This window comes from Drosophila gunungcola, unplaced genomic scaffold (assembly GCF_025200985.1).
Source record: "Drosophila gunungcola strain Sukarami unplaced genomic scaffold, Dgunungcola_SK_2 000115F, whole genome shotgun sequence".
Lineage (NCBI taxonomy): Eukaryota > Metazoa > Arthropoda > Insecta > Diptera > Drosophilidae > Drosophila > Drosophila gunungcola.
This window is the reverse complement of record NW_026453276.1, coordinates 167,720-192,439: the sequence shown is the minus strand read 5'-3', so window position 1 is coordinate 192,439 and position 24,720 is coordinate 167,720. Positions and strand designations below refer to the sequence as shown.

At 37.8% G+C, this 24,720-nt stretch overlaps 2 protein-coding genes across 10 annotated transcripts in view; one reads left to right on the top strand and one right to left on the bottom strand.

Annotated features, from left to right (window-relative positions):
- Nucleotides 1-225: 225 nt before the first annotated feature.
- LOC128265374 (V-type proton ATPase subunit D 2) lies at nt 226-2,056 on the top strand. Its single transcript, XM_053001346.1, has 4 exons — nt 226-539; nt 598-715; nt 772-1,135; nt 1,616-2,056. Exons 1-4 carry the CDS (start codon nt 499-501, stop codon nt 1,840-1,842), a joined length of 750 nt encoding a protein of 249 aa, XP_052857306.1. The 5' UTR covers nt 226-498; the 3' UTR covers nt 1,843-2,056.
- A 144-nt stretch (nt 2,057-2,200) lies between these two features.
- LOC128265370 (PDF receptor) overlaps nt 2,201-24,720 on the bottom strand; it is a 36,422-nt gene continuing 13,902 nt past the window's right edge. For 6 of the 9 annotated variants that reach the window (XM_053001335.1, XM_053001340.1, XM_053001334.1 and 3 more), the window contains 9 exons: nt 9,907-10,369; nt 9,160-9,270; nt 8,044-8,195; nt 7,379-7,636; nt 6,686-6,982; nt 6,356-6,619; nt 5,815-5,975; nt 5,461-5,755; nt 2,201-3,948 (listed from right to left, as the gene is read on the bottom strand). In XM_053001335.1, coding sequence (XP_052857295.1) covers nt 3,733-3,948; nt 5,461-5,755; nt 5,815-5,975; nt 6,356-6,619; nt 6,686-6,982; nt 7,379-7,636; nt 8,044-8,195; nt 9,160-9,270; nt 9,907-10,342 — 2,190 coding nt within the window. In that variant the 5' untranslated portion in view covers nt 10,343-10,369 and the 3' untranslated portion in view covers nt 2,201-3,732. Of the gene's footprint in view, nt 3,949-5,460; nt 5,756-5,814; nt 5,976-6,355; nt 6,620-6,685; nt 6,983-7,378; nt 7,637-8,043; nt 8,196-9,159; nt 9,271-9,906; nt 10,370-11,132; nt 11,227-11,287; nt 11,462-24,720 lie in introns of those variants that run through there. The other 3 variants (XM_053001338.1, XM_053001333.1, XM_053001332.1) reach the window with 3 other exon arrangements.

The window sequence follows — 24,720 nt, the reverse complement described above, 5'->3', positions numbered from 1 at the left end:
TTGTTTTCAAAAGGTGGTATACCAAATTTCATATCCCAAAGCCCAAAAACCACCGAGTTACAGGTGTTTGCATATCGGACATACCTTTTATCATCGCATATATTGTGCTATAATGTGTGACAGCTGTTCCGGAACAGCTGAGTGGCCCGAATCCCGAATTCCGAGCCCCCACATTAGCCCCTCCGATCCGAGCCCATCCGACTCGATTCGGTTCTATTCGATTCCATCGCATCCCATCCCATCTCGAGATCGTCACTCTCTCGCCAGGTCGCTCAATGAGTCTTCATTCGCTGGCCCAGTTTGTTGTCGTGCTGTTTGTCGTTCCCTCGTCTTATTTTTTGTCGTATATTTTATTTTCGTAGTATCTCGCATATATTTAGTAAATATTTTGTTGTTGTTATTTATAGTTCGGACTTGGTTGGCGTGGTGCGTGTTGTATTTTTGTTATTTTTTTTTTTTTAGTTTTTTACTCGAGTGGCATATTTTGTTTAATTTTTAATGGCAGCCAAAGACCGCCTGCCTATATTTCCCTCACGTGGGTGAGTATCACAGATCCTGGTAGGAATCAAATCCTTGCTATATGAATAAATGTTGTAGTGCCCAGACGTTGATGAAATCGCGTTTGGCTGGGGCCACCAAGGGACATGGCTTGTTGAAGAAGAAAGCAGATGCTCTGCAGATGCGTTTTCGCCTGATTCTGGGCAAGATCATAGAGGTGAGCTCACGCTAGATGATGGATTTGTGCCACCATAACCGACAATTGTTTTGCAGACCAAAACCCTGATGGGTCAGGTGATGAAGGAAGCTGCCTTCTCGTTGGCCGAGGTCAAGTTCACCACTGGCGACATTAACCAGATAGTGCTGCAGAATGTGACAAAGGCCCAGATCAAGATCAGGACCAAAAAGGATAATGTGGCCGGGGTCACGTTGCCCGTGTTTGAGCCGTATACGGATGGCGTGGACACCTACGAGTTGGCCGGACTGGCACGCGGTGGTCAGCAGCTGGCCAAGCTGAAGAAGAACTACCAGTGCGCCGTGCGCCTCCTGGTCGAACTGGCCTCGCTGCAGACCTCCTTTGTGACCCTCGACGATGTGATCAAGGTCACCAACCGGCGAGTCAATGCCATCGAGCACGGTGGGTGGCGGGCTAGAAACCCCATCTTTTCTCATAGGTCTTATAATATATACATATATTTACATTTTGGTTCCACACTTAAAGATGTATATTTTTTAAATCCAAGTTATTTAAAACTTATGATGCTTTACATTTTAATATCACTAAAATTCCAAAATAGGCAGAACTAATAATGTTTGAATTATGCAAAAAAAGTTCAAAAGTATCCAAACTGCATTATAAAAGAACTTAAATTTAATTTATTATTTATCATTTTTACAGACTTAAATTCTGTAGTCTTTTCCAATAATATTTCAAAATTATGAGTTTGATATTGCATTATTTTGCAATTAATGTTTAATTTTGGGTTTGCTATTTTCTGTTGTCTGTAAGACTTAGTGATTATTCTTTTTTTCTTTAATATATGTAATTTATAAAATACTAGTACGCCTAGAAAAGATGTGTTTCTCAGATAACCTAATTATTTGTTATCCTTTCCAGTGATCATACCCCGCATCAACCGAACCATAGAGTACATCATCAGCGAGCTGGACGAACTGGAGCGTGAGGAGTTCTATCGACTGAAGAAGATCCAGGATAAGAAACGCGAGGCTCGTAAGGCATCCGATAAAAAACGTGAGGAGCAGCGGCGTCTGGGCCAAGTGGCCGAGACCAAGGAGGCGCAAAACATCCTCGATGAGGACGGCGACGAGGACCTGCTCTTCTAGGCCGATTCCAGTTTCCACGTACCCCATGTACCCCATGTAAACCCACCTGCTGCTTCACCTGACCACCAAACACCACCCAATTCAACTTTGCTACCTCACCACCACCACCACCACCGCCCATTAGAAGACCACTTCTTGTTTTTGTTGTCGTTGTTCATTGTGATCCGGATGTTGTACCGCTTGTCGTTCTTGGAAATACAATCCGTAATCGTAACCTTTGTGATTGCTATGTTTGTGGTTTCAATTGTCAATTGGCTTCTGTGTGTCTAAGTGTCTAAGTGTGCACTGCGGAAAAAGAGTCAGCTAAAAGCAAGTATACGCACGAGAAATATCAAGTATACGCATACAAAATTGAGAGATATATCAAGTATACGCTCGTGTTACCAATGCTTCCAATCAATGGGCAAAATTTCAACTAAAAAAGCTTTTAATATGTTTACTAGCAATGAATAGAAAATTGAAGAAACAAAATTATTCTCTAAGGGTACTTTAAAGTTTTTTAAAGACTTATGTATAACTATGTAAATTTCGTTCTTGCTTCTTGTTTTTTTTAGTGCTTTTTATTTGTATACTCTTATAGATAAAAAGATTCATTTCTCCAATGTCGATTTGCCTCTATAGTACTTGACGCCTTTTATGCAATTTAAATAGGTTATCTATATGCCTGTCAGTTTTTCTATCACCAGCAATTGGTGACTTAATTGCCATTGAGACTGCTCAGGAAGTCAAGGAAATTTGATTGCAGCATTATTAAGTAAAAATAAGTCTTTAAATTTTAAGGTACAACAAAATTATAAAACTTATTAGTTAGTTAATTTTTAAAACTATACAGTTATAGGGTATCCAAAACGTCGAATATTTTTAGCCGGTATAATATCCACATCATCGTTTTCATCGCACTTTTTTGACGGCCCATTAAATCGTCCGATTAAGCTGCTTATGGGCCAAAATTGCCAATTAAGCTGGGCCAATTCGGGAATTCGCGAATGGCACGTGCCGATCTGAAAAAGCAAACTTTGTGGACTTCGAACCTGATCCCAAACAAGTTGAAGAAAGTAGATACCGAATTTGGTTTAGTATGTATGCATATAAAATCATGTTTATTCATTTTCCATTTAGTCTTAAACACGTAATAGTTTGCCCTCGAACACTGGGTGTTCTGGTTTTTTTAGGTTCCATTTCTTAAATTCGGCTTGAATTCTTAGTTTGGAAAATTGCGTGAAGCGAAACGGAAACAGAGAAAATAAATCAAAACCGTCGCGGCTTCACACACAAAATATTACATTTAAAAATGCATAGTAAGCTTAACGTTAGGGTGAATATTCAATATTCCCGCTGATCAGAGATCAGATGATGTGTGACATAGTGATACGCTCAAATTCCGTATATTTTCTTCTTGTTCCTCTTTACCATTCCAAGTGCTTTGTACTCTCTTTACGTGTTTATTTATAATATATATGCCTGTATATTCAATATACGATCTATGCTCCGATATTTCTATCAGGTTTCTCTTTTGCATGCGACAGTGTAAACACCAAGTATGTATGTAAATATGTTTTCTCTATGCTTTATGTAAATACCGTTACATTTATCATAATTGAGCTTATTCAAAAAAAAAAAAAGATTAACAATTACATTCATCAATACACTCATTACACATTCTCTTTAAAAATATAAATATATATTCGGATGTATATGCAAAAAAATTGTGATCCACCATTTCGTTGGTAAATATACAAAAAATATTGGATATAATGTATATTAATCGATATTTATCGAAACTTATAGCGGTATAATCGAAGCCGCTGCATACAAAAAACGTGCACACTTTTCAGCTTTTTAGTTTAATTTAGTACAGTTGCGCTTGCAAGAAATAGAGATCGATATCCTTTAAGATTTCGGCATTTGATGACCTTTTGCAATCGCTTTGGCTTTTGCCTTTGATTTTGTTATCGTTGCGATTGTTGCTATTGTGGTTTTTGCTGCTGCGGTTGTTGTTGTTGTGGTTATTGTTGTTGCTACCGCTGCCAGCGTCGACGTTGGCGCCAGTTGTGACGTCATAAATATTTGCTGCGTCTTTTGGGAACCTGGCATCACACATTTGTCCTGCAATCGATAAACGTAGAGAAGAGGAAAAGAAGACGAAAGTCCGGAAAGAGCGCCGCATTTTAAGTGGGAAACAGAGACGGGAGATAAGCCGGAAAAATATTTATTCAATATATGTCTCCTATTGCGGACCCCATTAGTTTAATATCGATCGTGGCAAAGTATTTCGTTGCAAAACAAAGCGCAGCGAGCAAAATTCAAGGCAGTGACAGTGAACGTAAGCGATCGTGACTGGCAGTGTGACCAGCGTAACAGACATAAAGCACAGCCTGTCCAAGGCATAAGGAAGTACCATGTTAAATAAACTTTTTATAAAACATAACACATACAATACAATTAATAGTATACAATGTCAAAGTCATACAAAAATATAATATTAATTTATAAATAAAGTATTGGATAACTAAAATACATGATAAAACATAAAAAGAATCAATGAAATAATGGTAGGTCTATAAAAAAGTTTTTTTAGGTAGGCATTAAATCTAGTTTTAATTTGCTTAGCCATAAAATAAGAAATAATAACTTCAGCACGTCTAAATTTATTATCTAAATTATTCGAAATATTTAAAGAAACCTTTTCTTTTTTTCCCCTTGCGATTTGGTCACACTGCATAGTAACGTGAAGTTTGTGTTAAGTTACTCGAATATTTCAATATAGTATTTTAGAATTAATAGAATTAGAAGAACATGCCGCTCAAGTTTTGCTGGAAAATGTTATATATTGATACCCGCGTGCGAGTGTTTTTTGAGTGTATTTGCGTGTCCAGAACAGAATATGGAGCTAATAGAAACTTGACGTTATGAAATATATTAGGTAGAAACTTAAAGGTAGTAAGAATTAGACGCGCGAATTTGGACTTGGAGTTCTATGGTATTTGAGGAAGGATCGGATCTATCCTACATGAATGAATATATATACATAATTACACAAAATCAAAAGAGACAAGTCGAAATTGAGGCTGGACAATACTGGGAAACACAAAATAGTGAATCTTTAGAAATCTTTTAGGGTTATTAAAAATGTTAAACGCAAAATGATATAGAATTAAACATTTAAATGCTGACTTTAGGTTATTTTTCAAAATTTTAGATTGTTTTTCTGGTTTGGGATTATTGGGTATTTCTCTACGTAAAACCTAAAGAGTTTTTCACACTAGTTATTACAAAAATAAAAACTTTATTTCGACATAATTGTGCTGTTCTTGATTTTAGCTTGCTTTTTTTGCGGGTAAGGAATTGATATTTTATTATGGAGATGCAGATGGATAGTTTGGTTGTGGGATATTTATTTTGCTGGGAATTTCCGGTTCGTTATTGGTGGTTGGGTGCTGGCTACTGTGGTGGTGGCTATATGGCGTTGGCTACATCTACGGCTCTATTTGGCTACGGCTCTATGGGCTACGGCTCTATGGGCTACGTCTACGGCTAGTTTTGTTTGGGCTACTGCTCTGACAACTCAAATACAACTGACTCGGGTGGCACGGATGACGCTGACGGTACTCTCAGTACCTTTTGACCCCGGAAGCAGATGCCCATGATCCACTTGGAGCCTCGATTGCTGCGCGATCCCGTGCTTCCCGTCGTCGATTCCTTGCTGTGGATGCGCGTGATGGCCGGATCCGGTTCCGGTTCCGTTTTCGTGTTCGTTTCCGCATCCGCCCTCTCCGCCCGATCCCTGCCCTTTTCCCGGGCCTTGTTCTGCAGCCGAGGAATCAATCGCTGCCGCTTTTGCGGCTCATGGATCATCACAATGCTTGCGCTACTCGGTTTCCTTCCGTTCAACCTTTTATGCGGCGGTGATATTCTGGTCATGTTACGCAAAATCAGCAAAACCAACTGGTGACCACTAAAGCGGAAACTCACCGCTTTCCAGTAGCCGATGGATCACCCGCTGGCTGCACTGCATCCGTGTCCGGCGCCGTGTTGTAGGCACCGGAGTACATGGACGCCCTCTTTGGCGCCCACTCTGGATGACCTCGCACCGACAGCTGGGTGGCCAGACTCTTCAGCAGCACTGCCCGCACCTTTAAAAAAATATAGAAACAACAAATAAGAAACATCAATTCCATACTCTTACAGAGAGTATTATAAATTCATTCAACGCAGTAAAGGAGAAATTTCCGACCCTATAAGGTACATCACTAGATGATGCCATGTCCGTTTGTTCTGTCCGTTTGATCTGTCCGTTTGTTCTGTCCGTTTGATCTGTCCGTTTGTTCTGTCCGTTTGCCCGTCCGTTTGTCCGTCCGTTTTTCCATCCGTTTGTCCGTCCGTTTGTCCGTCCGTTTCAAATTAACACCAAAACTTTGAAATAAGTGTGTTCTCTGTTGAAATTCTCTATCCGTTTTATACAGTCTTAATCCATTAAAATTGCTAATTATAGAAACGAAATAAAAAAGCTTACCTCGCCGTTTAAAAAGCAGTAAATAAGAGCTATAAAAAATCCCTGGAACGAGGTGAGGAAATGGGTGCCATACGACCAGACGGCAAAGTTCGTGGCCGTTTTCAGAGGGGCCAGCTGGTGCAGGAGATTGGTAATACCCAAAAGTGGTAATAGGACTATCGCGGCCCTGACCGCCTTCCGTGTCTGTTCTATATCGCTGGCCTGCGATTGACGCAACTTCATCACCAGCACCCGTATTATGTTCACCAGGAAACAAAAATTGAGCTGCAAGTTTAGTTTTAGGCAATAAATAAAAATGAGGCCATAGTACGAGATAACGAATTAGCCAACCAGTATAACCGCCAGTCGCGGTCCTTCGAGGATCCAATAGTATGGTGTGAGATTATAGTTCCACAGGCATTCGCCCAGCGAAGTGTCCATATACATCACCGTGCATCTCGCCCAAACGGTGGTCATCAGGATGGGGGCACACCAGCCGAGACGCGAGAAAAACTTGAGGGGAAAACTGCCCTGGAAAACGGCCACCGTCACCATGTTGTGCAGATAGAGACCCTCGATGAACATCCACATGAACATGGCGGTACGGGCGTACTCCAAAAGCACATACGAGGCCTCGCACAAATAGGGCTGCCGATGAAAATTGCTTATTAGTAACGCATCTCTAGTGACTTTACAAAACATTTCATAGATCAGATTTTATTATGGGAAACTTTAAACGGATTGGGGATTTCTAATATATAGGAGCGCTACAGAAAACCCTGGAATATTACAATCACTTATAAAGGTATGTAAAAGTATGCAGATCCTACGACTTTTGAAGGAATCCATTGGACGTTCGTATTTAAAATTTTTGGTGGTTAACTTTTAGACAGTTTTATAAATGATTTTAAACCTCTTGTGATTTCTGGGGTAGCAATTTTTAACGAATTTGATGTGGAGATTTATTTTAGTTACATTTTTATGGCATACTTTTTAACAAAAACAAGAACATGTAATCATGTCAAATGACATGACTTTACCCACCGTATTTTCAATGACTGAGAGACTGGTGTTGGTGGCCGCCTCCTTGTTTCCCCGCCGGTACTGATCCAGATACAAGGTCAGCCGGATGATCACCTGCAGCACCATGGCGACGAACAGGTTCTTGTGGATCTTGGTGCGGTTGTTCCGCAGGGAGCGGAATGTGCAGAAGATCAGCAGAGAAACTATCAGGGCGAACAGGGAAAGGCAGAGGCCCACGATCTCCAGCGTTCTGGTCTTTCTGGCTATGTCTATGTAGAGCTATGGGATACCACAAAACGAAAAGGAGTTATTAAAATACCAGACTCAAAATGAAAAAAAGATTTTTTTGTGAATTATGTAAGTGTTGCAAGAACTTGTGGCAAAAAAAAAAAAAAATTAAACTTTCATATTCAAATTGCACAAATAAAGACAGATATTTTCAATTTGGAAGGTCCCTAATATTAAACATTTTTAATTTGTATTATATAATATTATGTTTTAATTTTTAATCGAAATATTAAATATTAAGTGTTGCTTTCAGTAGTCAGATATTCATAATTGCAACTCCATTGTGTATGATACAAATTAAAAAAAAAACGCATAAAAATGGCTTCTGTATAAAACGTTTAACCGGTACAGAAACCAGGTCTTGGCAGATAAATGGCCGTCGAAGGCATTTAACTCACATCGAAGTCCTTGCTGCCCATCTGCTGCATGAGGCGGATAATCTCCGGCTTGTAGCACGGCCCATAGTCCGTCCATCCCGGCGGACTCACCTCCGTGGCATTTGGCCTGCTGCCCCACCGGCCATCCAGTTCGCATTTGCGGATGGCGAACTCTGTGTGTCGGAAGGAAAGGGGAAATGGTTTCAACGGATTATTGACTGTAATCGAACTTTGACACACTGACTGACAAGTGCAATTATGCCAATCGAATGGGCGACCTCGTTTAGCTGCAAGGATTGGGGCTAAAAATCAAGACAAGGAGCGGAAAAATGAGGCCAGGGAAATGATGCACTTGGACAAATAATGTTTTCTTTGTTTTGGACATTATTTAAGAATTTACTAATGCATGTTCTTATGTTTATGTTTAAATTATGCACTGGAAAACTAAAAATATAGCATTAAGTTTTTGTAAAGTTTTTAAATTTGTCATTTGTCTCTTAGTTTAAAACAAATTTTATTTACAACTCGGAGGTCTAAGATCAAAACCGAAAAACATAGAATATTTTATGCGATTGCCTTTTTTTTTCAGTGTATTTTGCCTGCGGTTATTAAATACCAGTTTCCCCCGGGAAAGCCTTCAATTTTGCGGATTATCAAATCGGAGGGGTCGGACACATTTCGGATCGTAATTAAGCAATCGATTTTCCTGGTGTTTCAAACCTAGTTAGAGGTATGAACATGGAACACCTGGTCATATTGCTGGGCATATTGGACAGCCCCTGGCATATTGGACGCCCACTTTTGTCCCAGTTTTGCGATGACCCCGTCGGGTTAAATAGGGTATTTATAGAGTAAAGGGTTAAAAGGGGGCGGGGCCGATTGGAAGTTCGGTTGAATGGACGCGCCAGTCAGCCATGCAAATATTGACATCCTTTCGATGAATACGAAATCAAGTAATTGTTTGCCAAGCAGCACTTGAACGGATTGCCAGCTAATGATCCGCATAATTGTGGCCGCCAGATATGGATTATAACCGCAGGTTATGTCCATTGATTTTTAATCGGCCGACCAATGTCAGCTTACAGCTAGTTAAGCCATAAATAACTTAAATCCCTTTTAAGCCCTTTAGTAACTTACTACGCGTATCCACGCCGTGAAAGCCGCCGGGACAGTTCATCCGGGCCAGGACTCCGGCCGGAGTGGGTGGCCAGCAGAGCAATGTGTCCCAGGTCCAATTGCAGTAGAGACCTGTCCAAATATAACAACAAGACAAAAACAAATCAAACTTTACAATTGTGTCATCGTTTAAAACGAAACGAAACGAAGTGTAATTTTTCATTTAATCATACTTGTTTATAATAAATTAAACTTTTACAAAGAGAGTTTAAGCTTTAGTGGTTGTATTATTTTAATTAGTTAGTTGTTTTATTAAACCTCTCAAAATGGCTATCATGTTAGAAAGCTCTTCGTTTTTATTTGTGTACAGAGAAATTTTGTTAAAAAAAAAATATAAGTATCATTTCACCTACGATTAACAAACTCAAAGCAATCCTACTTTATAATAATAAAATGCAAAATACCTCTGTTGAGCAGCGATTTAATAAGCTTTAGATTACTTTACACTTAAAAAAAATGTTCATATAAACTAAACTGTTGTTTTTAGCTATTCGATGTGAAACAATTTTTCAATAAGATGAGTATTAAATTAATACCAATAATAATTTAGACTCTTCGGTATAAAAATGAAACTTAAAAGTATAGGGTTTATATGGTTGAATCAATACTTATACTTTATTGCTATCTGTTGTTTATTTTCAATATAAAAGTATTGAAACTAAACTTTTAATTTATTTTTTGGGTGTATATAATCTTATACCAACTCACCTGTTTGCGGTAGGGTGTAGTTGGCAAAAAGCGCCGAGCAGTTCTCGAAATTGGTGGCCGCCGACGAGGCGAGCGTTAAATTCCAGGGTCCGCTGGCGTTGAGATTGCTGGGGACCTGGTCCGGATCCGGATCGGGCAGGATGTCCCTGACCGTGGGCTCCAGGGCCATCTTGGCCACACTGGCCACGCCATCGAGGAGGTACGTTCCCGTTAGCGGTGATGCCGTTGATGAGGAACCAAAATCGTGCAGGATTGGCACTCGTCCGGTCGGCAGGATGTGCGAGGATGTCGGCTCCAGCATGGATTTGGATTCAAATGGACCGGATGCTGTTCCGGATGGGGTGGATCCTGATGAGCTGGACTGGCGCAGCAGGTGGGCGAAGCGCTGGGCGGGAATGCCGCCTCCACAGTCGAGGATGTTGGACAGGAGGGTCATTTCGCCATCGACCACATTTTGAAAATGCTAAGGAACAAGCAGACAGGGAAATCAGCCTATCATCATACTTATAGTCAAATAATCGGTCATAAACGGTCAATTCTGAACGAAAGAGCACGTAATTTTTAAGAAATAAAGGTTGCCTGTACAACTTTTGTTATCATTTTAAAATTTCCTTTAAAATAATATTGTTTGCATTTTTAATATTTGTATATAAATTTGTAAAGCTTAAGTGGTATAAGAAAAATTTTTTTTCATGCTGATTTTTAATTATATTACATTCTGACATGTAATCACATGTTTATTTATATTTTTATTTTGGTAATTATTTGAATATAATAAATCCTATGTTTTAATTTTTAAATTTGGCTAAAACCTTTACCCATTTATATCAGTCTTTTCACTTGTTAAATATAACTTTTCTAAGCTTAATTTAAACTCTTGAATTTCTATTATTTTTATTTGAAAAGAACGGAGTTTTTAATTTGTTTTATTTGTACTAGGCCTCCAAGAACGGTATATAATTGTTCAATTGTTTATTTTGTGTATTGTTGTTAACCTAAGGACATTGAACACATTCACCATTTAAATTCACTGTATTCTGTTGTGAACTCGAATCTTTGCGGAAGAGTGCTGCCTGATTTCAATTAGGATTAAATTGCAATGTCCTTTGCCCCTTATGAGTTGTCTAAGATTTCAGGAGTTTGCACACTGGCATTTCCCGGAGAGCAGAAAATCAAATTAACTAACTAGCTGGTTTTCAGCAGGTACCCCACCAAATACCCCTCACCCTGTTTTCATTGTTCATCTGCGATGTGAATGCGACCTTCATCAGCTGGTGCTTTATCTTCGGATATTAGCATATATATGGGACGTATGTATGTGTACGTGTTGCTATTGGAAATTGATCTCTTGCCGCTGACGCTGCCCCTTCACTTCCCTTACCTTTCCCCTCCCCTCGATTCTGTTTCCGTTTCCGTTGCCGTTTGTCGTTTGCCGTTTCCATCCGCCCCGTTGGCCCGGTCAGAATTAATTGAAAGCTTATCGCACAACGAGACAGCGACAACGGAATGGGCTCCTTTGTTTACCGGATCTTATTCTCGATTCGTTGGCATATTCACAGATTGCCAGATTGGCAGAGTGCCCGTTGTTAACGCAGTTTATGATTGCCCCCTAATAAATACCAGGCTTATTTATAGCATCGCATCGCATCGCATTGCATCGCTGCACCGGAGTGCAAACATCACGGCCCACATATCGCATTTTCCGTACTCTATACCATATACACAAATCAGTGGCATCGGCATCGTATACGTATACGTATACGTATACGTATACATATACGTTCTTGTTTTTGTATTCGTATTCGTATCACCCACATCGCACCGATTGCCGGGATTAAGTCTGGCCAAATGGCAAATGGTCAGGAGCAACTACATGCAGAAAAAATAATGGCAAGTCTAAAATATTTCTAATGAATAATATCAAAAATAAGTGCATCACTTTGAGAGCTCCCTAAAAATTGACATAAATAACAAGTTGTCATCTAATTCTGGAAAAGTCCTGGCTCAAATCCTATTCAGTTTTTTTTTTATTTTATAATATTTTTTTTTATATACAAAAGTTTAGGCAAGCCCCGACTGTTATCATTATATGATATGAAATTTTAATGTTGCATAAGTGTACAAGTTATTTTATTTTGATAATATAATTAATACTTTATTTTTTTCAAACTTTGTATATTAGTCAGTACAATTGCAATTATTTTAATATTTTTTTTGTATATATTATATGTTTTTAATTGAAATGTAAGTAAAGCATCAATTTTTCTTTGTGTGTAAAAAGGCGGAGCTTTGGCCACTGGTCGTGTGTTGGATTCCAATGAGTTGCATTTGCCTCCTTTCTCAATTCAAGGCAGCACATCACACAACTCAGATCTTTTAAAAATAATTAATGCCTGCCCAAGCAACTGAATAAAAATAGGACTCTTAAATGCATGATATATATGGATAGCCTTAATCTTTATTTGAAGACTGAAGGTCCATTGAAAAGCATTGTAAATTGCCAATATATAGGTATATTTATTACTTTTTAAAATATTTTCAACATGATTCACAGACTGTTAATGCAAGTCGGTGCTGAAAATCCTCTTAAAAATCAATGCTTGTCTGTCATTTTATGAAGAGCAGGGTTTCTTGCTAAAAAAAACAATTTTAATGGTGGAATTACATTTTTAACCTAATGCATGGCGCATTGTCGCCAAGGCTGAACGAATTGTAAATTACTAATGACATAACAAATTATGATTTTCTCCTGTCTGGGTTTCATTGTGACAGCGACAGCAACCCAACGAAAAACAGAATGGGGCCCTAAATTTCCTTTTTGCTTTTTTTTTTTTGTTTTTTGCCCGAAGATCCGACGTTTGTCGTACGTCGTAAGGACGGTCGCCCAAAAGTGCCCAGAAGTTGTTGATGTTGCTAAACTGCCCCGAAAATGCCTTTGAGTGCATTTTATATATATAATTTCATGAGAATTTCAATTTTGCCAGAATTCGCTGCTCGCATATGCATGCAGTACATAATATGGGGCACATTCTCTATTCCCGAGAGGCATTCTTTCGGCCATATCCAGCTAAATATTTGGATTGCATAAGACCAGGACCAGACATTTTCTAATTCATTGCGATTAGTGTATTAATTATAAGTAAACAAATACTTGAAGCACTTGAAAATTAAAATACTACTCATTACTAACTCGAATTTATTTGAATAAATTTAAATTAAATGTGCAGGAAAAATTAAACCATTTAATTCCTACAGGAGTATTACTTTTATATATTGTTGATTGACTTATGTGTTTTTTTTACAACATAGAAAGATCGTAAAGAAATCCAGTACTACTAGATATTTTCAGTACTGAATAAAATAATGGAAATTTAGAAACTATTTAACTATTTAGTAATTAATTTGAATATCTTTCTCATGGGAACCTTATAGGTGATTTCAAATCCCTCATGATATTTACAGCACCCGACATTGCAAAGAAGAATAGAAATTTCACTTTTTTGATACTATTTTGTAACTATTTAATTATTTAGTTACTTATTCGAACATATATCTCAGGGGGACCTTGAATACGATACTGACTTGGAACGGCCATGGAGAGTACTCACTTTAGCGATACTAATCGATACTTATCGCTGCAGCGGCCTGATTCTCGGCGCGTTCGTAATTAAGCCAACTAAGCGCAAAAGCCACTCAAAAGCCATCTCGAAAGTCGCGCGAGGAGCAAAGGATTGCGATTGGATAGCCAACTGGAAGCTGGATCCTGTCCCTCAGTTTCTAATTTCCAAGCAGACGAGCACCGCAGACGGCAGACCCTGATTTGGGTCACTTGGCAGCAGTTGCAGCGGGTTAAAGTGCGGTGCCAAGGGGTTAAGAGGCTGGTTGCCTGCTCTGGGGACTCGATTAAATACTTGTGTATTTTAAAGTTAGCCCCACGAAAGGGGAGTGCACTCGAAAGACCTTACATTAAATCGAGAGTCACATAAATTGTATTTTATTCAAATAGTGGGTGCAAAATTTTATGTTTTAGTAAAGACAATTTATGAATATTTTTAAACATAGGAGCTACCATTTTAAATTTAAGACAATAGTAATATATTTAAAAAAAATATTTAGTCCAAGAAATAGATTTGGGATAAAAGCAAAAAATCATGAGCTTAAAACATACTCAAGTTTGAAATCGTAGGCAATCAAATAATTGTTTTAAATTGAATATTTCCCTGCATCGCGTTGCATCGCATAAATTAATTTTCGTATTCATGCCCTTGGCATATTTATTATTTCTTATGCAATCCAAATTCAGTCCAGTTAATTGATCGAGTTGAATTCGTTTGTTTACAACTTCGTGCTCGATATGCTGGCTCATTTCAATAATTAATCAACTTTCTTATTGAACACTCGGCAATTCAATTATTTAACACGCAGTGCGATACTGCTCCAAATAAGTTGTCAATGCCATTGGATGGGCAGCAACAATCAAGGATTATGTGGATTTAAATTTGTTATTCGTTTTCGATGGAGCTTTAAAAGTGCAATCAACAATATTAAAAAGTAATTTCAACTGACGGCGCTCGACATGAAAATTGGGTTGATTGAGCCCTAAATAATGGGCGTGCCCCGTTTGCCGATCGATTGTTTTTAACATTTTCATCGCCCAAAGTGCAGTCGAAGTTTTTCCGGACTTGGTGTTTTTCTTTCTCTAGTAGGCCGGCAAAATCGGCGAGCCCCGGAAATCCATCTGCAGGCGTTGCGGCGTGTGTTTTTCGTACATTTCTTTGCCATAATTATGGGGAAAAGTGAAAGAAAATGAATCTCAAGAGCTCCCATTCATAGAGACGAAGTGCATAGACTGGGCCAATGCTCGCTCGCTAACAAAAGGGCCAGAGGAAAAGTGGTGAAATGTGGGCGGAAAACTGTGGCGTGGGGTGTGGGAAATGGTGGGAAATTGCTGGGTTTGGTTAGGCGGCTGGCGGCGCTAATTGAAAAATATTTCGCGCTATTTGACAAGCCAGAAGACTTTTCACTGCGGGTTTTCTTTAGCCCACAGTTGCCATAGTAAGTACAGTGCGTTTAAGGAGTGTAAAACTTATTTAATTAGTTTTAATTAGGTACGAATAATCATGCGAAACAATTTATCACCTTTAAATGTTACGTAACCAAAGAAAATCATGATTTAAAGAGTTAAAAAATGTTATAAGTTCATTGCAAACCCATTCAAATACATTAATTGTTTTTTTTTTTGGAAAAAATCGAGTGTAGATTCACTTGACACTTGAATTTATTATATTTTTCTGTAGACAAAATGAATATTATCAGATGTATTATCAACATGTATTATTTCATTTCTGGGAAGCAAAAAACAGTAAATGGTTTCTAAAAACAGTAGCAAGGTAAACAAAATTTCACTATAAATATTGGGTAACCTTTTGTTATAATTAAGTGCTGGCCTAATATCTTAAAACGCATTAAATGTATTTTACCTTTAAAATTGTGCTAATTTATTGCAAATAATATTACTTTGAAATCATGAACTGACCAAAATATTTCAGCAATTTAGGTAAAGTAGATATTTAGACAAACTAATTTTAATTGTCTGGCAGCTCATTAATGTTGGTGTGCATTTGTTTTGTGCCAATTAGGTTGCCACAGCGCTTTTCTAATTCTAATTGGAAGAATGGTCAATCCAAATTACCTATCTTGCAGAATAGAATTTATTTACAATAACTATTTACGAAACGCACTGTAGTGTGTGGATCCGGGCCAATTAGGTTGCAACAAAGAATTTTCCAAACGAAAGTTTTGGCAAGTGTTTGAACAGCAGCTATAAGTTCATCTTAAATTCGAGGTATTTTGCAGGGCGACTGGCGACTCAATCGGGAGGTCGGAGGTCACGGTTGCATCACCTTTTTCGACAGGATCTTAAAGCAACTGAAAGTGGGTGGTGCTTTGCTTTTGTCACCGCAGGACATTTACCGCTTGGCTGAGCCACTGCAGCTGCTTATACAATTTGGCATTGAAACTGCCACTGTGTGCAGCTGGCCACACAGAGAGAAAAAATCTGGGGATATAACAAATTGACTAATTACATTTTGGATGCTGGCATGCACTACCTTATGAAGCTAATACATATAATCAAAATAGCCCCTGCTTATATACGATACATTTGAATGCATGAAATAATATTTGCAGAGATACCAGACATGTATTCCACATAGAAGTGGGACTTAAGCAGTCAAAGACTAAAAAGTAAAATTTCTAAAAAAATTTATCTCAGTGTAATTATCTGCCGGAGCAGTTTTTGTTCTCCACAGTTTTGTTTTTCCTTCACATCTTGGATCGATGCAAGTGTCTTGGTCACGGGCTTGTAATTGAATAACTGAATAAAACACGGCCAAAGGGGCAAAATTCTAAAGAGGCAAAATTCTAATGAATGAATGGCAATCCCGCTTTCGCCTCGTCAATTTCTATGTTGATATTTTATATTGAAATTCATTTGACAGGCCGCACAGATTTTGACAGCTCGTCAAGTTGTTTTGTGTGCCTCGTCTATATTGAATGCCACAGAGTTTTCCGCCGCACTCAGATTTTTCCCGACCCCTTTCCCCGGAAAATTGCGGCAAGTGCGGGTGAGTGTGTGCAACTGTTGCATTACTGATTACGCTACTGTTGTGCAATTTGCCAGATTGACACTCTATAAATCAATATCATTGGGACAGAACGTGCCGGCCTAGCAGCACTTACTGCCATTTGTTGGCACCGCCAGTTTCAGTCTCAATAGCAAATAGTACTGGTTATAGTGCCGTTACCTGTGTCAGTGTGTTCACTGTACCACCACTCCAACAGAGTGTCAGTTTCAGTGTCACAGTCAATGCTACACATGGAAAATAATGGCATCAATAAACAAAGCCCCTTCATTGTGGTATCTACAATTGCTCATAAACATTAACAGTTTGAGTATAATATCATTTTAATATTCTTTATAAATTTTGCGTTCCCTATCCTTTTTCTAATTTAAATTTATACATTATTTAAGTATGCAAATATTTAGATTGTCTTAATTACTTTCAATATAAAAACTACCAAACTAGTTCACATTTTTCTGAGTGTGGAATACCCAACAAAAGACGCTTGAATGGCCATCCATGAATTAAACATTCTCAATGGATTACTGTCTTCAAAATGGACAGCCATTCGATGCAATTTTGTGGTGGCATTTTCATGAGGGAAATAACGAATAACGAGGCCACAAAAGAGTTTACCACTTTGTTTAATCGCTGCTCCATTTTACTTTTCAATTTGTGTTTGTTCTTAATTCATTCAAATGGCAATTGCCATTTAAGTGACTGAGAATTCAAGAATTTTCCTTGGTACGAAAAGCTGGCGTTTTAATGGTTTACATGAAATTTTATGGGGGCATTTCCTTAATTGTTTTCGAAATCGGTTTATGATATCGGGATTCATTTTAAATGATATTTTAAGTGTTCTAGAAACTAGTTATGCAAATGATTTAATATCAAATTGTCAATCAAGCTTTCCTTATAAGCAGATAAATATTGAAGCTTACATATCCTTTTTAACTGCAAATACGCAACATGTACTTAGTATTTATTTGTTTGATGGCTCACACGAGTTATACAATTGGTTCGGCGCCGGGAGTTCACTGACCAATCTCAATCAGGAGAAGAATTACGCAAACAGATTACATAAAACACCAGCTCAAAATATTCGTTACAATGTTATGCAATAATAAGCTAGTTACATAATGATTATTCAAATTTGCAGAGCTTTAACGAGCACCTGTTGATGGCGCAACCCCTGAACTTGTGAACCCTACAAGCCCCAGAGTCCCTACCCCTAAGAACCTATTCACCCAATCATTGGCACGGTTATACACTGTACACTCACAAAAAAAAATTAACAGGGAATTTTTTATCAATCAAAGTAATTTTATCAGCAACAATTCGTAAGCTATTAAAAAATAATTACCTTTAAAAACGATAAGATGTATTTAAAAAATAAATGAGGGCATATAAATTTTCAAAAAACTGGAAATAACTAGCCTAGTGCTTTGAAAATAAAAAATAAAATAAAAACCAGAATGTAAGTTTTGTCATCAGTGTTTTAAAAAAACGTTAAACTAACTCTACATTTTAAAATAATTTTGTGATTTTCAATTAACATTCTTAAAAATAGGAATGAATTCTAGATTTGTATATTCGTAGCGTTTTTCTTATAAAAAGCGATTTCTATATTGCATTGCAAGTTTCTGAAGTAAATCATTTGTACTTAATATATCTGAAATTCAGAAAATTTTTTATGAGTGCTGTGGCATCCAAGGTTCGTTGCTTGTTTGCTCTCGTGCACCTCGACGTTTTGTGGCCCAGGGTGCTGGCAGATTGTCGAACGGCAGTGGTCCCAAATTGGCCGCTTGGCCTCCCACAACCCACCAGCCCACCCAACCCACTAAGCTCTGGCCACGAAGGAAATTCTTTACTCGTTAGACCGGCACAAGTCGCAGCCAGACCTTGACAACGAGGCAACAAGATCTGCGCTTTTTTGCCACCCAAACGCTATATAAACATAGGTATGCACACTCAAGGAAAAATTAAACATTAAATTTCTATTACTTGATGTTAATACAATTCATTTAAAACAGTAAGCTTCAGTTTCTTTTTCCTTTCCGCAAAATATGATAGTTTTTTGCATATCAAAAATCACACTATGATACTTAAATGAATCATAAATGTACATGGTAACACTATTAACTTGATATTACAGAACAATTTGGGGAAAAAGAAAATTTAGAATGTTTGTTTTGCGTTTGAAATCTATGTGCCATTAATTAAAATTTTTTACTGTAATCTAGCCTTAAAAAATATTTTGTTGTGCGCAGTGTGACCTTACGAATGGAAAATATTTCTGTGGGTGACCGCATGCCATTATGTGATTCAGACAAATATATATTTTTTTTCCCAGTGCCCCGGTTTTTTGTTGTATTTTATATATTTGGCAGACTGCCAGACTAATTCTCGTAACTCTCGTTTTGGTTCGTTGGCTGATTGTTGTGGTCGCCTGCTTCCTTGCTTTCCTGCTCCTCCGCTTTTCAGCTTTCCTGCACTGCCGACTAACCGTGAACCTTAGTAAATGTATCTGCAGCTCTGTGCTCTGTGTCCGCAGATGTATCTTCACCGTTCGCTTGGCTCGTTTATCTGCCCCAGCGGTTTTGAGTTGCGTTTCGAATGACATAAAAATAATGATACGCTCCTAATTGTTCGCAATACAATTGTGCATAATTATGTTAGTATTACGCCCCCCCCCCCCCCCCCTCTATTGCTGTCACAAATTAATGTTTTGGTTGTCTCTCGGCCCTTTCATCTGCTGTACAAATACGAGAAATGAAGGGGACTTTAAGGGTTCGGTTTGGCATACAACTGAGTGGGGTGGCTCACAGATGTGAAGGAATGCTCCCTCTTTTCTTTACATCATCACACATTCGCTTTACGTTTCTTTGGATTCGAATTTTCCTCATTTGTTTTTTTTTTTTGTGCAACAAAAGGCAAACGGAAATATTTATCAAATTGTTGCAGACGGAACCTTTTTGCGGTAATGGTTTTATGTGAGTGAAGTGATTTCCAGACGTGTTTTATTGGGGGAAAAAATAACAATAAACAATATATATCTAGAATTAATTTGTAACCTTATGGTTTCAATACTTTTTGCTCATCTTATATTTTTGTTGTTGAACAATGCGCCATTCTAATTTCAATCAGCTTCAAAAGCCAGGCGCGATTGCTTGCCATTAATAAACAGGATGTCAGAGCAGCAGTACGTATAGAAAACGACTGGTATGTTATTTTGTGTGGGCACTGCGAGCATTACAAATCAATCAAATCAACACATAAAAACCTCAAAAGTTAGAATTTTGAAAAAAACATACGTATAAAATGTACAACGTTTTTATTTTAAAAAATATATATTTAAAGCAGAAATTGTTGCAAACTTCTTTTGAAAGCACTGCTAGATGATTGAAAATGATGAACCAATTGATCTTACTATGTACGATATTAAATATTCATTAAGAAAATGATGGTAAAGTTTAGTTTTAGGTATATACTGATGATAAAAGGTGGATTTGCCTTTTTTTATATGAAAATACAAAGGTTTCTGTTAATAAGAAATGCATATGGCTTGAAAAAACTGAATACTGGATCCTGATCCTTCACAACATCTTCCCGTTTTTCTGCAGTGATGTTCAAGGACTTGAATTCAATCAGTGCAGATGGCGTACAAAATAACTATGGCTGCAACTGCACCTGCAGCTGCAAGTGAATGTTAATGGCGAAGTCGGAGCTGAGCTGCCGTCGATAAACGGAAATGGGAGAAATGGGGTGAAGGCAGGAAGTGAAAGCCAGGCAGCGGGAGAAGGCCGAAAGCCGAAAGTCAAAGCTGACAGCTGCATATTGTTTAACCTGTTTTTTTTTTGGTGGACTTAACCCACTGACAGCCGCTGTCAAAGTGCACAGCGAGGTTAACCCATTACCGCTTCGGATTGCCATGTAAAATTGTAATGGAATCCGGATTACGTATCAACAAAGACTCGACTTTGCTGTCAGGTGGGGGATTAAGCCAATTGAGTGGAGTGCGGAGTGTGTAGTGCATAGTGTCCAAAATAGTGGGCCTTAATTGAGGGTTGCTGACGAGTCCTTGCAACAAACCGCGCGCCCACATTTCGCATTTTGCATTTTCGCATTTTCACATATAAGTGGCCACGCCCCCGTTTAAAACCGCCGCCTTCTTGGATATTCCCTTTGTGAGCTGTGAGTCGGCCAAGCCGCTTACTGCCCCACTGTATCCACTATATGCCCCCCGCACTCACCATTTACGCCACATTTATCCTGCACAGCATATCCTGCTGCAAAAAATTATGTAGCATACTTTGCTGCGCTTTGCAGTTGTGTTTTCTGCGTTCTGCGTTCTGTTTTTCGGGTTTTTGGGTTTCCGTTTGGCCGGTTGCCTTTTTCGCCACTTGTTTTTTGTGTTCTTTACACTTAGCGAAAAATTCGGTTTACCCAAGTATATGATTTAGGGTAACTTAAGGACCCTGAATTAAAGTCTTCAAATATTGTAATTTTACTTAAAGTACCATAAGAACAATTAATTTTTTGTAATTTATTCATTTGCGTTTTTGCCAGTGATAAATATATATCAATTGTGGACTGCCTTGTTTTGGTTGAGTGTACCTTGGATTAGCATAACTTTGAAGCTGGCTTGCTCTTGCCAAGCCACAGACAAGATGGAAACTCTTTTTTTCCCAGTAAACAAAAATATGGCACAGCGGGGCAAGAAAAATATCTCTGGATTAAACTGCAAAGGTCCTGGTTGCTCGGCTTATCGTATTACCAGAGGTGATAATTGTTTGGGACTTGCAACAAATTTAAAGCCAGTGTTGTGAAATATTAAAGCAATATTGCCAAATTAAATTGTGTGTAATTAAATCAATTTAACAATATGTAATTGATACTGATTGAAACCAAACTGTTCATGGTAAAATGCTTCTATAAATTTCACAGAATAACCACATTTGTAATATACAAAGGCAGCTGAAATAATAAGCACTAAAAGTGTAAGTTCATTTTTGTTTAAAAAAATATTTTATAACTGGTTTAATCAAAGCAAGTTAATTAGAATTTATTTACTTCACAATTTTGTTTTTGTGTTGAAGACAAATTAATATTACAAAATTCCAAAAAAAAACCTGTTGTAGAACAAAGTCAAAGGCCTTTTAACTTTTAATAATATCTGTGAACTCATGATTGCATTTGCATGTTCCCAATGTTCTTGAAAAGAGTTATTGCTAAAGATTCAAGCTGTCGGTTTAGATTATGAACAAATATATTTTTTATATTACAAAATTCCAAAAAAAACCTGTTGTAGAACAAAGTCAAAGGCCTTTTAACTTTTAAGAATATCTGTGAAATCATGATTGCATTTGCATGTTCCCAATGTTCTTGAAAAGAGTTATTGCTAAAGATTCAAGCTGTCGGTTTAGATTATGAACAAATATATTTTTATTTTGGGATTGAATTAAAAATCATTTCCTATAGAGCCATATTCTCAAATGAAATATTTTACAAAATTCCTTAATGTTAATATTTCTGTGAAATCATGCTCGATGAGAATTCATTTGCATATTAAGTGTTAATGCTCTATACGCAGCTAGAGATTTAAGCAGAAATGCAACCTGACTTTGCCAGATGACCTTGGACGCTGCGGTAACCAGGGAGATAAATGCTGCCAAGGATGTCCATGGAAAGTGGGAGGACAAGACTCGCTGTCTGATTAGATAATAAACATGCGCTGGCGACAAAGTCAAAGGGATCGGGCTTCCGATTGGGAGGACGTCTTGTGGGGAATAGTCGGCTGATTGGACTTGGCTGGAGTCCAGTAATTCGCGCTTCGATTAATTCCGCATACTAATTGAATAGTAAAGTAAAGCGCCCGCACACATGGCGTATGGTTAATATGGGTCGTTAAATTCATTACGCATACGCAACGGCGACCGCAAAACAATGCGGGCGTCGCAGCCAATCGATTGCCCACACACAAATACATGAAATCAACGAAATAAAAATTAAATAAAGTAGAATAAAATAACAGTTAATCCAACAAATTCGATCGCTTAATTGTTTGGTTCGTCAGAATAAGTTCCCAATTGTACTGCCATATCGATGTCCATAATCAAGTTATCAATTACGACTGAATTTCCAGCTTCAAGGATGGCTAAATCTGTTTTATCCTTGAATACCCTTTCGCCTTATTTTTTCGGTTGAATGATTTCTATTGGCAACGATTATTATTAATTAAATTTATTTTAATTCCATTTTTTTTACCCTATCAACTGTTTATTGGTTAACTTTGTGGAATCGCCTCTTGAAGTTCGTTAGCTTTCGGCATTTATTCTTAATTGTTTCCGTGTTGTTTGCTTTAAATTTGGTTTTTTATATTTTAAGTCTCCAGTATCTGTTCAGTAAATTAGGCTGGTTAATTTAAGTATATAAACATGTTTGTTAAATCAAATAAAATCAATTAAATCAAGTCTTGTCAAAAAAAAACCAAAACTTTTATTTTGTGTCCGCCCAATTAAGCTGTCAGTTGACATTCCCCTCGCTAATCACTGAAATCGACGACCTTCTCTCTTCCCAGTGGACGTGGCTTCGCCCCCCCAAGGGGAGATGCTTTAATTTTCCGCTTTTCTGCTGCGCTCTGCACTTTCCACATTCTACTTTTCGCACAAGACAAAAGATTCCGAAATATCAGACAACGCTAAGAGGTTGTTCTATGTTTGGTGGTGGGAGAAACGAAGGCTTTCTTCTTATTATGTATTATGTGTATTATTGTTGTTATTATTATTATGGCTGGCTTTGTTTGCCAGACTTGGTTGGCCTGGCCAAAAACTGTTGCATTGTTCCGGCTACGCAATCCGCACGAAAAACACAATGAAAAAAATGAGAAAAACACACACACACACACACACACACACACACACACACTTAATACAAAACAAAGGCTGGGGCACATGCCACGTTTTTTTACTGCCCACTGTTCGCGTGGGCGGGGTGGGCGTGGCAGGGGGCAGGAGACTGGAGACTGGGTAAGACAATGCTGTAAGGAAATGTTATACCCAAAGTCCACTGTAATCGCAATATCTCAAGACTCGCTGCGACACAGTAGTTTAAATGGCTCATATTTGTGGATAGAACATAACGAAAACCTTACCAATTTTAAAAATATATATTTAAAAAAAAAATAAATAAATAAAAAAATATTAAATTGAACGATTATTTAGTGTTAAAATTGTCAGAATACAAAAAATGTAACGTGAAAAAAAAACATTTCGAAGCCGTTTTAGATATAAAATCATATAGGTCGAACAAAAATGTAAGACAATGATAAAACATGTTTAATGAATGTACCCAATCAATTTTAAAATTCCCTTCCCTTTTATTTCTAACCAAAAGTTTAATTAACGAAACGGGAAATGAAAATATTTTAAAAAGGTTAAGATGGATTCGTTATATAATTTTAAAAATTGTATTCCTTTTTGATAACATAAGTTAACTGAATGAATATATTAAAAGTTTACCAAAACAGTTATGTATATGCACAATTTAATTATTAAATTAACCGTATTTTTTTTGTCTAAAAGGATTAAGCAAATCCACTTCGATTCACTGTCAAAATTTGTGCCCCTAATTTTGTGCTTTGTCCCCGCAGCTTGGCCTGCCATTTAATCAGCAGAGCAGGACGGAACGCGAAGGGAACAGGACGGAAGACGGGCTCAAACACGATATGATGTGTTTGTGTGTGCTTGCACATGCTTAAAATGTTCCACTTGCCGGCCGAAAGAGACAGATAGTGGGACGGGGGCGGGTGGAAAGAGAAAGGGATAGTGGGTCAGGCAAAGATTTGCATATAAAGCTGCGGAGACTGCCATGCATCACTTGTTCTACTTATAAATGAGTTGTTGGAAAAAATGTTGCATGTGTGTCTGAGTGTGGCCATGTGTGGGCTTGAGTGTGGGAGAAAGCAGTGTGACCTTGATCTTGATGTGGTATCTTTTCACTAGCGAGCAAGGGAAAGGGAACGAGATGAAAAGCAATTATGAAATGAATGAATCAATTTCTGCTTTAAAAGCCAAAATGCTACTGATAATGAGAAAAGAATTTCTGTTTTAAATTAGATTTATTTGCTACCAGCTTCACATTTTTTAGCAATCAAAAGTAAACAGAAATAAGAAACTTAATAAATGAAAGC

Coding starts and splice junctions, on each gene's coding strand:
- LOC128265374 (XM_053001346.1), top strand. CDS start 499: ATGGCAGCCAAAGACCGCCTGCCTATATTTCCCTCACGTGG. Junction 540..597: donor CCTATATTTCCCTCACGTGG/GTGAGTATCACA, acceptor TAAATGTTGTAG/TGCCCAGACGTTGATGAAAT. Junction 1,136..1,615: donor AGTCAATGCCATCGAGCACG/GTGGGTGGCGGG, acceptor TATCCTTTCCAG/TGATCATACCCCGCATCAAC.